Below are 18,412 nucleotides of genomic sequence, written 5' to 3' on the forward strand. Positions count from 1 at the left end.
AAAATCGCTGCGCGCGGGCACATACCTGCTCGGGACAAGTGCAACAGAGAATTCAAAGTTCCCGCGCTGTGGAGGTGTCTGGTGGCGGGGGGCGGGGGGCGGGGAGCTCACCTGGGCAGGGGGGGCGGAACCTGTTCTGCCCGCCCCGCGCCTCTCGCCCCCGCTCCGCCGCTGCCCGCTTGTCTTCAGTCTCGCTGGAATGCTCGAGTAAAGTGCGCGTACTGCGACCAGCCACGCCGCACGGTGGATCTGAGCCAGCCTTTCCTTCGTCGCGCGATACAGCCGTGTCGGGGTGAACAGCCCCGTGAGCTGCGCCCCCGACTGACCACAGTGGTCCCTCTCCGTGTGTCAGATCCTCCGCGAGAGCCTTCGCCCGTCGCACCGGGAACTTCGGTGTTTTTGTGGCGGCGGACGCGCGCGCAGCCGCCGCATGCCTCGCGAGTGCCTACGAGTGGTGAACGCTCGGTGTGACATTTTTGTGTTTTGTAAACTAGTGACAGTGCCAGTGGTGATATTGATAAAGGTACGTGTAAGTGGTGTGGCGCAGGCTTATCCCCGGCAGCCCTTAGTGAGCTTTAGGGGAGGCAGGAGGTTGGTGACAGCGACCGACCAACCGACCAACCAACCCCCGCTTCCTCTTACGCTTCCTGATTCACAACCATAACTGCTGGACCAGGCTGGGATACTCTGTCAAACATGTGTTTAAACCTAGACGATGATACATGCATCTCCACGAGATTTGCGCAATTTAGTCGATCATCCCTGTCGTCGAATCAACAAAAACATAATAAAAAAACCACGGATCTTCAAAGAAGAACGTTAATTTTAATAAAAAGTCATTTAATTTTTAGAATATTCAAAAGTCTCCCTTAGTGCTTACTTTGTTACGTTCTCCGAATTGATCTTCTTATTTTTAATAGCCGTCGGATACCTAATGTGTAATTAAAAGAACAGGTTGAACAATAAAAAAAGCAATCCGCGGCGCGAGAGAGTTGATCTGTTTATAAACGAAGTTGGGCACGGCCGGCGATCTGGCCGCCCGCAGTCCGCCGTCCGCCGTCCGCTCCGCTCTATCCCGGCAGACCAGGCTCGGCTCGGCTCGCTCTGATATCTTCCCTCCGAATATATCATCCGTTTTCTCTGCATTACAACTTCATCCCATACTCAATATTATTTCCACAAATGCCGGAGGACGACCACTCGTCGTGGTTGATTTAAAAGCAAATCGAACCCAATGTTATTGTACTATAATTATTTGTACTTTTGCTAATATTCCATAACAGATATCTCCATGACGCTCAATTTCTCTCATATTATGTTCGTTACATTGCTTGATTCCCTAATATTAATTTGATAGCAATCTTTACGTACATGAACGTCTACGATTTCTTAATGCCGGATGTAAATCATTTACATCTAATAATTTGGACAAATAAAGATTTTTATTTCATTAATAAAGTATGAATTATAATATGTTTCATAATCTATAAAACACCTGCTGATATTCGACTATCGACAAGTTGTATTCTTATAGCGTCAAAATTAGTCCTGAGCACTATCACCTATCTATGCTCTTAGATACAATTTTGCGCGAAAAGAACCTAGCTGATTAAAATTCCAACATCCTTAAGTGGTTCCAAGTGAAGAAGTCAATAATTCAGGCTATATCAAAGAAAATAATATATGTATTCACTCGGTAGCTTCAGATTATCAACCATATTACCAACAAAAAACCGAAAATTCGCACAATCAAATAAATTAATAATTATTACTTTAAACTGACTATACTTATTACTATTACTTTAAATAGACCATACTGATATACAAGGAAGTATTTAGTAGGTTCCCACTGGCAAATCCGTACTAGATTGCTAGCTGGGCAATCAACCACCTCATTCAGAAAAAACTGCCAATTCATTTATTAAAAACCATTCAGAAATATCGGAGCGAAGCAAGAACAATCTAAAAACCTTTTCCTAGACAGGTCTGGATCACAAAACCAAATTCACATCGGAGCAGGGCCCAGAATACACAAAAAATATCAGTTGCCAAGAAATACCCGAATATTTTTGGTACGACTTTTCAATAATGGGTTCAGTTCGGTGAGCGCGGACTAAAGGAGACTTGTTGAATATTCGGACCTTAGACTTTTGAAGTCATTATGTATTCGAGATTCCTCTGACGGCCATTCCACGGGAACAGGCTGCCGTTGGAAACCAAGCTCGAGAATGTAACGAGCTTTAGTTCAAAGATCTCTTAATCATACTTGGCTGGACTGAGATGCGTACTGAATAATAAATCTAAACACATACCTAAACACGAGATTATTAATAATTAGACATTTTAATCAGCTATATTCGTAATAAAAATATTATAGATCTACCAGAGTGGTCTGTTTTTCAAATTGCATAATCTTATGAATGAATATATTGGTACTAAAGCTCTGCCGTGATAAAAGCTTTGCCACCCTTTTTGCAAAAGCTCAACGCGCGGAGGTTTTATCGCAGCCGAGTCGTTTCAAAAGATTTGAAAAACAAAGAATCCCGCGCGACCATTGATTGTGTGAAACATATTCAAATGAAACACACCCTAAAGATATTGTGCGAAAGTTCAGAGTATGATATCAGTATGGGGACATGATGTGCGATGGATTATATTATTAATTTAGTGTCTGAATCGAAAATTTAAATAGGAGATAAATTCATACCTACTACTCAAAATACTATATTAAATTAAATTAAAAAAAAACACCGTAGATCATACGTAGTCCGTATTATTGATTCTGGTGTTATCATTGCTTTAATTTGTTAGTGAAGTAGCAATAACTCTGGAACTTTGAGTTCTATGCACAGCTTTTTCTGCTCTCAATTTCAATGCTCATAACCTCTTAACATTTGAAATATCCATGTAATTGCAATAAAATAAATTTGGTTAGTTCCAATTTTTTCAGTTTTATTGATCAGTATGAAAAAGAAATAGAAAAATATTTTGAAACTCGAACACAACCGGATAGAAAAAAGAATTTTATATTAACTTAAATAAATAATACTTCCTCCAACTCAATTAAAAAGGCCACCACCTTTAAAGTAGAATACGACAACAATTCATTAATTTAAACGTTCACATTAAGGAATACTAAAAGACTCTGCAAAGCAATATTTTCATCTTATAAATAACCATGGGACTATTAGAAATCAGCCGTAATTTCACAGTGTTGACTAACATAACCAGAATACAGCTAGAAATCCAACATGGAGCTTAAATTTGCTGAAATAATTTGACAATTAAAACGAAAACAATCGGCGGATTTATTATTATTGTTATTGAATCCTGTTTTAAATTAAAATTTTATGCTAATTCCGGAATCGAATACGGTTTTTAGTCGAATCTCATATATTTCTTCCTATAATCACTTCTGGCCCGGTTTGCCAATATTTCACCGAGGAAATAATTGAGATATAATAATAATATAATTATGTACATGGTGACCAGTTGGGATCACATTACTTATTTGTGTGATAGTTTACCTTCATTTGGCAAAACCAGATAAATATGAGATGGACCTGATTATCATACTTGGAATTTGAAAATATGAATTTGAAGAACCCACATTTTTGTTAGCAAATAAATAATCTAACAAGTTTACTGTTAAGTAATACAATAAGTCAACCATAATTTTATTTGCAGAGAGTTGTTTAATGTCTTCCTTGTTAACTTGTCATTTAGGAAGTGATAAGAACTTCAGGGGTGTAATACAATAAATCTATTTTTTAATAGTAAATAATAAATTATTCATGATATTTTTTTAATAATGAATCCAACCTTCTAATACGTTTGCGCTCCTGCTAGGCGATAGAGAAAAATATTTATTTCGGGTCAGACCTTTGAGAAAATACATTTCTGATTAATTCATTCGATAAAATGCCGTATTGAAGAATGCCTCCTGACGCAGAGGTGATGCTGTATTTTCCATCTGAGAGGTCAGGTTCAATTTCCGTCGGAAACAACGACGTACAATAATACTTTGTTTTTTGATAGAGCGACGTGTTTGAAATACGGTCTGGGTGATTTGATTGTCATTGTTAAGTAAGATAACACATAATAAATCTCAATGTAGAAGCTGAGCTGATATTTTAGCAATACTATATTTACCTCCGTAAGCGTAAGCACATGAATAAAAGTACAAACATTTAATGCGAATTTTATCGATTTGTACATCATTGAAATGTTATTAATTGCTTTGTTAGGTAGATAATTATACTGAAAAGACAAACAAGATGAACGGAAAGAGGAATGGTTTCAAATGTAGATTAAGCATTGTAACAAATTCATTCCTACTGAACTGATATAAAAACAAGCGTTTAATTCTCTAATTTCATAACAAAATTTAATAAATATATATACTTTTGGAAACATCTTTAAAATATCCAATTTATGCAAGAGATAAATAGATAATAATACAATTGAATACAGTTTTCTTCGTTGTTTAGTTCGAGCCTGTTATTTTTTTATGGCTTGACAGCTGCTCTGGTTCTATGTCGTAAAATATCATAAAATCTTATAATTCACATCCTCCTATTAGCGTATACCAAGGCACCTTCACATCAGTTTCAAAACTCTAATGTATTACAAATGTTATTGAAGAAAATTAGTTTTAAAAATATTATTCATTTTTTATTTCTTCCAACGTACAGCCATAAAGTTGATCAATAGATAGATACATATTATACATATTTCACTTGGGCGGTATTCTCACTCCAATAAGTAGCTCATTGGCTTTTCAATTGTGCTCAGATTAAGTGTTTTTTTCCATTTTCAATCAATTGTAACATCAATTAACGAGCTTCATGCATAGCTGGTAATGTCAAATAAAAAGCAAATTGAATGCGGCAGTTACCGAGATCTTCAACCAAATATGCGTATAATATAAGTATCAATTATATCAAATTTTAACGGATCAAATGGAATTGCAACGAATTTTGACATTATTTTATAGGTATTTTTACTATGCTCGTTATTACAATTTGACACTAATTTTTACAGTTAATATTTAGTTGATTATCATTGATGTCATAATAAAGCCAATGTCATGCCTTTATAATGATAAATAAATAAAAAATCGATTCTTTTAAAAATATTTTATGTGGATACCTATTGACAAAAATACCTTTCCCGTTATTATATTGGTATTTACAGTTGTTTCTATATAATTTCTATGAATCAGTGCCTCATTCAGAAAGCCTTCTGCTGTATTATTCTGCATTAGGTTTTAATGTAAAAAGTATTATTGTGTTTAATCGACTAAATTATTGGTCCTAATCAAAGAGGCTCACTGAAATAGATGGATTTTCGAGGTTAGGTGGTTTTGTTGGGCTAATTTTCGAGGTGAGGTGATTTCGTTGGGCTAATTTGGTCGAGCTTGTAACCGTTTGTCTTGTAGATCGTTATTATTTCATATTTGGGTAGGTACAAGGTACCCAAGAATATCTAAAACTTATCCCTTGGCGGGACCTAGCCTTGGTCCAGTGAAAAAATCTTGGCCGGACCCTAAACAACTATACCTGGGCTCGGGTTCGTAGGTAGGTTCTTTAATAACCGCCCAGCCTCCGAAGATTACCTGTCTTAAATAATTTGAAATCCCTCGAAGACATGTAGGTTAATTCACTGCTTAGAAAAATATCCAACAATTGCAAGCGTTTGTATTTTTATTATGCCGAACAAAAATAATAATAGTTACGATACCTACTGAAAAATAGTAGTGATTTTTTTTAACAAAATATCATATACAAATCTGTGATGCTTTATTATTATTTAAAATTATCAACGGTTATTTGGACAGCCCCGAACTAGTGAATTTGATAAATTATCAAGTTCCCAATAAGTACAACACTAGACTTCATGCTCCATTCAATATAGTTGCTTCTCGCACTAATTTTATGATCAACTCTTGTCTTCAGAGATTGCATCGTGTGGGGAATGAAACATGCTCTGTTGATATATTTTTTAATAAAAACATCGCCTCCTTTAAAAAGCGTATATGTATGCAGATATTAAGCAAAAATCCTGTTGATTGTTAATAATAATAAACTTAATACTCTGTAACTACTTTCATAATACCTACTTCTTTTTGTATGTAATTGTTGTGTACCTTTTATTTTTGTCATAATAATAAAAAAAACTTACGTACATTTATAATAGCAAAAAAAAAAAATATATATATACAGGGTGTATCGGCACGTACCCGACAAACTTTAACCAGCTATTCCTTAGCACATTTGGAGTAAAAAATGTTATGGGCACTTTGCTGTCCGGTAACATTTTTTTTCTTTTAAAAACAAAAAAAAAAAAAAATTTCCACACTCCGCTACTGCCCACAGTATAGGGGTAAAATAATTGGCAACGCCGCGCTACTGTCATCTCTTTCACACATATTCTGTCTCAAGTCCCGTGTGGCTCCCGCCACCCCGTCTCGTATTAGTGGTCAGTGCTGTTTTGTGAGTTCGCCTGTCATCAAGTTTCTAGTTTCGTTTTTGTTTTGTTATCTAAGTTTTTACTGTTGAAATATGCCCCTCAATTATCCACCTGCCGAGCAAGCAGATATTGTTTTTGTTTATGGATTTTGCAATGGAAATTCACGAGCAGCCGTAAGGGAGTATCGCATGAGGTTTCCTGGAAGACGCGTCCCACACCATGCTACCTTTGTCCAGGTTTGTACCCTATCAATTGTTTATTGAAACTATTTTCATTCATTGATAATGCCAAAAAGCGCTTTTAAAATTTAAACTGGGAACATTAAAACATAACAAGGGGCCACCAACTTTAAAAATGTAAATTGTACTTTTGATTTGTGTTCAGTGGTCACTAAACGTTCTAAAAAGTTGATTAATTTTAATCTCTAATAAATGCATCATTCACTGCAATTGAATTCACTCCCTTTCTTACTATGTGATTATTTAAATTACTTAAATTCAATTTCACCCCTGTGAATCCAAGATATCAACCATACCTAGTTAAGAAAATTATAAATTTAAACACTTTGTTATACATTTTACTATAAAAAAATTAAATAAATGAAGAGAAAACCTAAGTTTTCTGATATGTGCCTAAAATAAGTGTTCTTTAAAAATAAAATGAGTGAAAAAGCCCGCGATCGTTTATTTGACATTTACTACTGAGCTGAATAATAGTTGCAGTTGTTATTTGTTGTTTTTTTCAGATGTATCAACAATTGCGTGACTGTGGCATCGGACGGATTGAAGGCGCCGGCGCGGCGGAGGACACAACATTGTTCCTGTGGCAGTTGAGGAGAGAATCCTGCAAACTTAAATAATCAAATATAACAAGACTACACGCTTGCATTGAAAATAATGGTAGTCACTTCGAACAAATGCTCCAATAAAAAATATAACATAAACTACATGTCCGCATTTTCATTTATTATTTATTGGTAAAATTCTCACAATGTCATTCATTTACACATCAATATTGATATTACCTACATATCAATATTTAATCAAATCTGTAGAAGAGTATGCCCGTCAGCATTCAACAAGTTTTTCGACAAGTGTGTCGAAAAGCGTCTTCTCTCTTTCCTACACACTAAATATTAATGGTTAAAAATGAGACGAATGATGCTTGTAAGCGCGCCAATACGTAAAAACAACGAAACTCGAATAAGAATTGCCAGGTGGGTTTTTTAATCGCTTTAATCTGACTTCAAACAATAATTAAACACGTAAAAATTATTTAATATAATATTACAGTACAGTACTTTGAACCTCTGCAATAAATTTATTTGATTTTAAGTTTAGTTTGTAGAACTCCATTTCAATTTAGAGATTTTTTTTATTTTTAACAGTCTTATTAAAAAATTTATAAAAACAGTGTGTTTATAAACAAGTTCTGCTAGTTGTAATTATTATTACGCGTGACAGCTGTTTCACCTTCTGACGGCATTATCAAACTTTGGTAAAGCCACTTACAGACGACGTAAGTGATAACTTTCTTTTTTTATTATTCTGGCTTAATTGATTTCCGAGTAAATTGTCGTAAATTATTATTTGCTAATCCCAATATTATTTGCTAATGCTAATAATTAAGTGAAATTTTAAACAATGCAATCATAGGATTATTGCATTGTTTAAAATTTCACTTAATGTCGTTGGTATTTCCAACTGATGACTCAGGGGTTTATTTCCCTGAATAATTAAGTATTTTGGGGTCTAATTATTATGCATTTCATTACATCCGATAATCTACACAATTTTTATGTTGAATTGGGGTAAGTTTTATGGCTAAGGGAAGGAGTGGAAGGTGAGGAAGTACCTGGATATTCAGATCTGGTCACCAAATACGGCTAGTCATTTCAAGCAACGTTTAAATTCTAAACCTGGATATTCAGATCTGGTCACCAAATACGGCTAGTCATTTCAAGCAACGTTTAAATTCTGAACCTGGATATTCAGATCTTGTCACCAAATACGGCTAGTCATTTCAAGCAACGTTTAAATTCTAAACCTGGATATTCAGATCTGGTCACCAAATACGGCTAGTCATTTCAAGCAACGTTTAAATTCTGAACCTGGATATTCAGATCTGGTCACCAAATACGGCTAGTTATTTCAAGCATTGTTTAAATTCTGAACCTGGATATTCAGATCTGGTCACCAAATACGGCTAGTTATTTCAAGCATTGTTTAAATTCTAAACCTGGATATTCAGATCTGGTCACCAAATACGGCTAGTTATTTCAAGCATTGTTTAAATTCTAAACCTGGATATTCAGATCTGGTCACCAAATACGGCTAGTTATTTCAAGCATCGTTTAAATTCTAAACCTGAATATTCAGATTTGGTCACCAAATACGGCTAGTTATTTCAAGCAACGTTTAAATTCTGAATTAATTAATCAATTACGAAAAAGCGTGGGGTTAAGAATATTTTTTTAAATTAAATTTGTAATTTATTGTCGATTTTTTAAAAAATTTGCGATATTTTAAATAAAATTTAATAATTATTATGTAAATAAATTAGCAATCTGGCAGCATTCATTTGCAGGTGGGTCAATCCAATGCAGTCATGACGTTTGTGTGAGTGCTTTCCTATGTGTGAGTGTGTTGCGCAGCAGTTTTATGTGAACCGTTTTTTGATTCATCGGGATTGTTTTTAAAACTATACATTCTTTGTACCTTCAAATTAGTGGAAATAAACTTAAGTGTGTCAAGCTGTTCGTTATATTCCGGTAATTCTGGAAGGCTTTTAACATAAGCAATAATATTCATAAATCACATTCCGCGAAGTTGTAAATAACTAAATTTATTAAAAAATATACGTTGTAGGATAGCCTAGCAAGTAACATTTTGACAGAGCACTTACGATGATTTAAAAAACAACGGCGCTGTTCAAATAATCCAATTATTATTATTGATAAGTACCTAAGTGAGGAAAATTGTTTTTAAAAGTGCTCAGAATTATTGGACTTCGATTATAAATTCAGGAAATCTACTAATTAGTTTCTTAGTTTCAAAATTAGACTATTTAATACGTGAAACGCGTAAGAGGTGAAACCAGAGCATTCCAGAGGTGAAACAATTTAGATACAAAAATAAAACTGATGTGTACAATACAAGAAGACAATCAGTGATTCGCATACGAAAAATGTGAATAATCATTATTGTTAAATAAAATATTTATTTTCTGGTACTGGATTATGTAATACGGGCTTCGTTCGCAGCGACACGCGAGCAGTTGCGACGTTGCTTTCAAATATTGACAAAGGATAAAACAGTGGTGACATGTGGTGAAAATATGTTTAATTAATTTTTTATTAAAAAAAAACGTTACCGGACAGCAAAGTGCACATAACATTTTTTACTCCAAATGTGCTAAGGAATAGCTGGTTAAAGTTTGTCGGGTTAGTGCCGATACACCCTGTATATATATATATATATATATATTTTAAATTACAAGAATATTACTTACTTTTATAAATCGCTAGAAAATGTTTTGCACCACTGCCAACAGGTATGTTTCGAGTTTGTTTGTAATTATGTTTTGTGTAATATTGTGACAATTATAATTGCTGAATGTACTGTAGCCTGAGCCCAAATAAGTATTTGCTGGTTGAACTCCTCTATGCAATATACAATTTACTTATCGTATACTAATACTTACCTGTGTTGTGCCAACTTGTCTTTCATGCTCAGCTTATTATCATAAATACTATGTTATACTTCTTATGATGCTATATACTTGTTATAATGCTCCTGTATAATTTACCTTGCATGTAAAAGCCGTCAAGGCGTGAACAAACAAATAAATAAATAAATATTTAAATTAAAAAAAAGTGATACTTGGGTACCGATACCAAGTTTTGATAATTTTTTCAAAAATATGTAATAACGTTAGGTAGGTACTAATGAAATAACTAAGATCAAATAACTTTACACATTCGTTTAAAATGCAACGTTTTTATTCGCAATTTTTTTTTTATCAATCATCGCTTCACGAATAAAAATATTATGGAATGAACGCCATTAAAAAAGGAATAAAACCCATTTTGTTATTATTCTTAAATCATCGTGTATGTTTTGTGTAGCGTTCTTTCGGCGGAAATACCAAATTACGAAAAGTTAGGCGGAGCTTTCAATACATTTTCGGCACCCGGGGCGAGCTTTGGCGCTAGTCCCCAGCTTTAGGTAGGTAGCTGCGCAACCTTTACTACCTGCAAAACAATAAAACTGACAGGCGCAACGTATGGTTACACAAAAACCTACGTTCGCATGGTTGACACCGGCTTTCTTCCACTTATAAAGGTTATACTTCCAAAACATTCCGAGAGATTCGTTGTATCGTTTTGGAAGGAATACCAAAGAAACAAGCAATACTATTATCTTTTATATAGGTAGGTATTAATACTAGCAGTAAGTAGTGTTTCTAATATTGTCTTATTTAAATAAATCAAAACATCCTCAAAAATCATAAGATTTGAAAGCAGCAATTCGTAAATATCCATCTTAATTATAAGCAATATAGGTAATGAATTATATAATTTGTGTAAATAAAAGTCACTATCTCAATGAAAATTAAACAAAAATATCAAAACATTTTTAGGGAGGAAGGTACCATAATTAAAAAAAAAAAACAATAAGAAAGTCCTAATAAACACGACGATTTCATATTTAAAGAATATATATACTGAACAATTAAAACTGCCACCATCTTGAAACGAAAAATGAACGTACAGACAAATTTACATACAGACGATATTCAAAACCGTCGAGTTAAAACAGATCAGTCTTACTCTATTTCATGCTTGGTGGCATGGTATAAACAATCGCCCATCACAACACGAGCATGTGCCTAGTATGGCGGTCGAAAAATCCAAAAATTAAATATACCTAAATAAAAGAAGAAAAAAATCGTATACGAAGTTAGGTATAACTTCGTAAATGAGATGCATAATTTTTGAACCGTTATGAACACATTGTTGTAGCTAAATACTCAGTTTATCCGATCAAAAACTTGTCGGTCGTACAAAATTCAATACCAGATAGTTTGTAAGTTATTTTACTAGTCAAGCGCAGATCCAAGGTAAGAATTTTTCACGAGAATAATTGAATCGTTATTAATAGCATTATGTACTATGTTAGTGAAACTAATTTTAGTTGGTAAATACCTATTTAGTATTGTTGCTCATTGTTCGGGTTGAAGTAGATTGAATTATGCATTTCCTACTTTTTCATTATCTTAATGTGTTATTTCAATTAAGATATGTACCTGTACTATCTAAATTCACTGTAATCTAGACGCGACTGATTTGAGCATCGTGAACGACCTTGTAAATATCCTTTATCAAAACTCATTGCGAATCAAAGCTCTGAATAAAGTGTCACTGAATGTCTACGGATCAAGCAATTATCCGTGTTAACACGGTTGCCCAACTTATCTTTAGATTTAACAAGGTATATCTGATCAGATATATATCATGCCGGAGACCATTTTGCGAATCTGCCGTGATACGATGTATGTTCTTTTAGTTCTAATTGCCAGCTTGTCCTTTAATTGTCTCGCGATGAGCCGTGATGTGATCACACGTGATAGATCTTCCAACTACTGCTCGCAACTTCTCTCACTGCAAACACCTCGGCCGGTCGGAGTTTATTATTTTTTATTATAGACCTGTTTATCCGTCGCCGCATCCCGGTCTAAGACGGGACCGCTTGTGGATAATAAAACCCTATACGACTAGACTAGATGCGTTCTGCAGATAGCTATTTTATTACATGTCCTAGTTGAAAGTCGAAATTAAATACAAACGACGCCGGTAATTAGATTTTGTTGCGCACTGATTCATAACGTCGCGTTACGGAGAAATAGGTTAGTTTGGCAATATTTGTTTAAGATATAGATTTGATTTTATTTTTTCAGAGCTCATCTGGGATGGAACTAATTTTATTTTTCTCCTTTCAGAATCGTGGACTTAAAATGGTAGCCGATCAGAAGAAGAGGTGATAGTGAAGGTTAGCATGGGGGGTAGAGGCATGTGGTGGGTGGCCTTGCTGCTGATAGCCCCTCTGCTGGTTCTGCCTGGGGGCTGTGGGGAGCACATTCGAGAGCTAGAAGTGTCCGAGGGAGCGCCCATGGGGACGCGAGTGGGATATATCGGGGATGGAGAACACGCTGCGCATAGCGGCCCGCCCTACCTCATCGTGCCCGTGCCCGGCAGCGCTGTGGACTCCGACCTGGCTATTGACCAGACGACAGGAGAAATTAAAACCAAAGTGCCCCTCGACAGAGAGACGCGCTCATCCTATTCCCTCGTTGCCATTCCCCTGAGCGGGGACAACGTGAAGGTGGTGGTACGCGTCCAGGATGAAAACGACAACGCTCCTACCTTCCCATCACCGGTGATGCACGTTGAGTTCCCTGAAAACACTCCCAGAGATGTGAAGCGAACTTTAAACCCTGCGAGAGATGCGGATCTCGGTGCCTACAATACGCAGAGGTACAATATAGTTTCCGGAAACACCGATAACGCATTTAGACTCTCGTCGCACAGAGAAAGAGATGGCGTGCTTTACCTCGATTTGCAGATAAATGGCTTTTTGGATAGAGAGACAACTTCGGCATACAGTTTGGTCATAGAAGCTCTGGATGGGGGCAGCCCTCCTCTCAGAGGTAGAATGACCGTAAATATCACCATTCAGGATGTGAATGATAACCAACCCATATTTAATCAAAGCAGTTATTCAGCGACCATTCCTGAAAACGCAACTGTCGGAACGAGCGTCCTGCGAGTTTACGCAACTGACGCAGATGCAGGCATGAATGGACAAATCGAATACGCAATCAACCGCCGTCAAAGTGACCGGGGAGAGATGTTCCGCATAGATCCCGAGACGGGACTTATCGCGGTCAACAAAGTGTTAGACTTCGAAACCAAGGAACTGCATGAGCTGGTTGTCGTAGCTCGGGATAGGGGACTTCAACCTCTAGAGACAACGGCATTTGTATCAATTCGAGTAACGGACGTGAACGATAACCAACCGACAATAAATGTGATTTTTCTAAGTGATGACGCTACCCCTAAAATTTCAGAATCCGCGCAACCGGGAGAGTTTGTCGCGCGGATATCGGTCAACGATCCGGACTCGAAAGCGGAATATTCCAACGTGAACGTTACCCTGACAGGTGGAGACGGTAGGTTTGGCTTGACCACGCGGGACAACATCATCTACCTGGTGATAGTGTCGTTGCCGCTGGACAGGGAGGAGCAGCCCAAGTACACGCTGGACGTGGTGGCCACGGATACGGGCTCGCCACCCCTACACGCCTCCAAAACCATAGTGTTGAAAGTGACAGACGTGAATGACAACGCTCCAGTGTTTTCGCGCAGTGTGTACGAGGCGAGCGTGCCCGAGCTGGCGGAGCCGGGCACGGCAGTGCTACGCGTGCAGGCGGCGGACCGGGATGAGGGTGCCAACTCGGCGCTGCACTATTCGCTGGAGGGCGGCGGGCCCGGCGCGGCCTGGTTCACCATCGACTCGCGCACGGGCTTGCTGAGCACGCGGGCGCGGGTGGACTGCGAGACGGAGGCAGCACCGCGCCTCACCGTGGTGGCAAGGGACGGTGGCCATCCTCCGTTGTCCGCTTCGGCCACCGTCCTGGTGACCATTCACGACGTCAACGACAATGAACCCATCTTCGATCAATCTTTCTACAATGTGTCTGTTCCTGAGAATGAGGCGAGAGGCCGCTGCATTTTAAAGGTGAGTCACTTTATTCTCCTAATTATTTATAAAATCTTCCACCATAGCCAGCAAGGGCAGAAATGGTAAACTCAAAAATTTTAAGACAAACGCAATATGAGCTTAGAAATTAAATCTTGGGGAATTATTTTTATGAGAAATTTTATGAAAATAAGTCTGTATGTTTGTCCCTTGATAACACACAAGCGTTCAGTATAAATCAATATCCAGGGCCGGCCCTACGCGGACGCAATTGGAACAGTCCGCTACATCTTCCTAACACAAAACATTCCTAACACATCTTCCTTGAGATTATTTTTCAATACCTGCCTACCTAGACGTGTACCGGTTTCGACAAGGGACGCCAACATTTAATCACAATATTTGAGAATGATAATTGAAAAATCAATGTTACGAGACAAAAAATATATAAATCTGTATTGCCATCACACGTTTTTCCTAATCAGAATATACTTAATTAGCGGTAAAAATCTAGCCCTGTACACGTCCACCTTCGTAACCATTTCTCTGTCGGTGATTTCAATCGATAATTTTTCTGTATTCAAATAAACTTTAAATAGTCTCCTCTTATTGTGTCATTAACGCGCATCAATTTATCCTTTGATTTATCGCAAGTACTCAAGTGTGAATTGCATTAAGATTAATGCTTATTTCGTAAGAAGCTTGAAAGCATGGAGGTAGTACAACTATGTAGAAGGCAATTGTATTACGTAGAAACGTAGAAATTCTTGAAATGCTTCAACTGGAACACAAAAAGAATATATTTTTTCAAATGCTTTAGTTTTTAGAAGCCTCGATAACTTTCTTTTCACACCTGTCAAACTTTGATATTCTCTTTCCGGTATCGAAGTAATTTCGCCCGGATAATTGATAGGAGAAAAAGTGTGAGATTGCTTGGATCTAAATGCGCATAAGTACTCCGCACAGAGCAAAGCCTGTGTGATGTATTATTCCCACTATCAGGCGGAGAATGTAAAAGCGGTATAAACTGATCGATGTATATGACTTCCGCTAAATTGCTTTTAACCCTTTCAGACCTGAATTAAAACTGGCAGTGGTAGAACATATTTTGTGTTTGATAACAATTGGTGGTGTTATTTGAAAATTGCTTGTATTTTTTTCTGGGTTTTTTCTCAATTTAAAAGAAGATTAGGTCTCACAGGGCATGTTTCACATAAAATAACAAATCTTACAGAGTGCAGCAAATTTAAAAGATTTTGTTAAAATCTAAAAACATTACATAAAAGTAAACATTGAAAAGATACATTCTAAACTCACATCACAAAACTATCACAAAAATTAGGGAGAAAAAATACTTTTGAAATATCAATATGGCTACCACCTTAACTAGTAACTAAAATTCAATAAAATAAAAATTGTGTGAAAAACCAGTTGTACCAGTAACCAGATAGTCATGAAAAAAATCTTGAATCTACGTGTTTTCAAATATATACATGGTCTGAAAGGTTTAACGATTATCACATCTAGGCAAATGTGATTCTAAGCAAATTCTTAATCGTTAGACTCTCCGCTATTCATCTGATTTGTACCATGTTTTGTGAACTTTCATACAGGTAGATTTTCCTTCATTTTAGTACTTATATTCATAAGTTATACATAAATTAATAGCGAAATACCTCCATGCGCGTGTTTTAAAACCATCCAGAAATTCTAGCAAAGAATCCGAAGAGATCCGCTTTTTTGTCGGATACTTCACGTCTTATCACTGTCAGTGCAAACATTCACTGCACAAACGTGCAGCACACATTTTTTTTTAGAATCATCAACACTTGTTCCACTTTGTCAAGTCATCCATGATGTTACATCCACTCTGGAACTTTCAATTACCTGACTGCAGGTATTCTAGAACGAGATCTAGTTATAATTTGACTACCATGTTAGAATTATGACCTTGTTTTATTTTTATTAGGAAAGGCAGTTAAATAAGTAGGCTAACCATGATAAAGACTAAAGCATATAATGAAGAGTTTTGAAGAGATCATGTCTCAGTGGCAGTGTCTAGAATATTGATTTTGCTAACTTTGCTCATTTATATTTCTGAGGACAGCTTGATAATAAGAGCAAATGTAGCAGTAGGAAGAAGAAATCCGGGTAATTTTTGTTTTTCATGTTAGTATTCCATGAAGTAAAAAGGATTCCCTTTGATCTTCGCCTGTATTGGCAGTTCCAATTTCTCTGTATTGCACCCATCTATGTCCAGACGGTGACGCGGCGGTGGATTCGAACACCGGACCAAAGGATGATCGCAAATTACAATCTTAATTGAAAATGATGTGTGGCTGTTCCTCGCTGCATCCCTCCCCTGGCCGCCTGCCCGCTGCCCGCTGCCCCACACGTCGCAGTAACTTGTTCAGCTGACATTTCACATGTATTGCTCCGTACATTCATTACCCGAGTCATGCGTGTGAAACCTTTTGACAACTCACATATTTATTGCTATTTTTTAATTAACAGGACTTTTTAAGGTTCTAGTTATCATCCTAGAACTCATTGCATATTCTAATTCATTTTTCTTTCTTGTCGTGTTGAGAACTACGATAATCATCGAATCAATGAAAGTAAATTAGTTAATTGCGCGATGATATAGACGATAACGCCTTGAAAGATCACTTGGAACAACTTCCTTATTTCGTGAAGCTTGCCAAAAGGTTATAAATTAAATTTAATGACTGATTGGAAACCACAAGTCCATTGCGTTTAATTGTTCTTCTAAGCAGTGGAATGATCCATTCAACTGTTGTTAATGCATGGCGTAGTTCAGTTGATGTTCCCGAGGTGAGCGTATTTAAGTATTGGCAATATATAAATCAAGAACAAATTTCAGGAAGGTACCGGAGTGTGGGTGACTATCTCAATCGAGGATCTATACCCCACTATCTTCCAGGCGATCTTGTCTCTGCTACTACAGACTGCAGACTGCAGGCTCTCCCTTGTCACTTGCCTTTGTCATATCTGGAACTCCAGCGCTCGCGTCTTGGACTGTATCGAGCCAAACAGTCCTGGCTTAGTTGGCCGCGTGGAATCGCTTCTAGTCATGTAGCAAATGACTTGCAGACGCTTGCAACTAATTTAACCGGCGCGGTGAATAGGCATATTCGATTTGGACGGCTTGCCAGGTAACTGTAAACTGTTGAACGTATTCTATGACTTGTTATGCGACTTGTAACTAGTAGTTAAACTCGAAATAAAAACAAGTATAATGATGCCAAATTAATTACTTTTGACAAATGAAGACACTGCTTTAAGACTTCCTAGTTTAGCGAAGAAAACATTTGCTGCGGGTCAGATTACTCCTACATTACACTTACCTAATAGTCCAATTAAGAATTTATCAATCAACCCAAATTAATAAATCATTAGTTTTGCATTACAGTTGAAACAATCGGTTGGAAAAGTTACTGAAAAGGTCTGTTCGAGAAGACGTCTCCGAAAGTAACGTATTGCTAATTGGTTACCGTCCAAATGCAACATGAAAAAAATACTTTTAAATAATCGTATTTAATCATCGTGCTTGTCTTATTTCAGTCAACTGTACAATATATTCATGATTAAATTATCTGAAAAGCCGATTCGTCTTCTCCGTTGTAAAATTATCGGAATCAATGATAAATACGACACCATTTGTCACACCTCTTCTCGGTGACACAGAACACGGAAGAATTAGCGTGACCCTCCTACAGAAGGAGAAAGCCAACGGCTACACTAAAAGTCCTGTACGAGTATTCGCGCCGTGTTAGATTGGCTATCTGAGAGTATATTGCTGTTTATAATCACGAGATATTCCCGGAGCCGTTAACTGAGGTAAATTCTCATATCAGCAAGTGCGGAAGATTTAGCTGCAGCCGCCCACCGCAAGAGAAAGCCGTTTGCGACACCTAGTACCTTTCTTCACAGTTGGCATATCGAGGATTAGATGAAAACCAACCACATTCGTTGTATGGAGCTTCTCGGGTTGCATTCGCTCGCACCGACTGCTTCTATGCTCGGATGACATTGTAGATTCACGCCTCGGGCTGAGATCATCGCGCGGTAATAATCAGGCAGTCCTTCGGTATTTTAGGTGATCAGCTAGTTCGTGTAAAGAAGTGGATCTTATTTAATGCTTATATTATGATGACAGA

At 37.1% G+C, this 18,412-nt stretch overlaps 1 protein-coding gene across 1 annotated transcript in view; it reads left to right on the forward strand.

Annotated features, from left to right (window-relative positions):
• The first annotated feature begins 208 nt into the window (after positions 1-208).
• Positions 209-18,412, forward strand: part of ds (dachsous cadherin-related 1) — a 364,082-nt gene continuing 345,878 nt past the window's right edge. The window contains exons 1-2 of the mRNA XM_089635790.1: positions 209-523; positions 12,472-14,270. Of these exons, the coding sequence (XP_089491916.1) occupies positions 12,528-14,270 (1,743 nt within the window). The 5' untranslated portion in view covers positions 209-523; positions 12,472-12,527. The remainder of the gene's footprint in view (positions 524-12,471; positions 14,271-18,412) is intronic.

This window comes from Hesperophylax consimilis, chromosome 9, assembly GCF_061612785.1.
Source record: "Hesperophylax consimilis isolate HC1 chromosome 9, BYU_Hcon_1.0, whole genome shotgun sequence".
Taxonomy (NCBI): domain Eukaryota; kingdom Metazoa; phylum Arthropoda; class Insecta; order Trichoptera; family Limnephilidae; genus Hesperophylax; species Hesperophylax consimilis.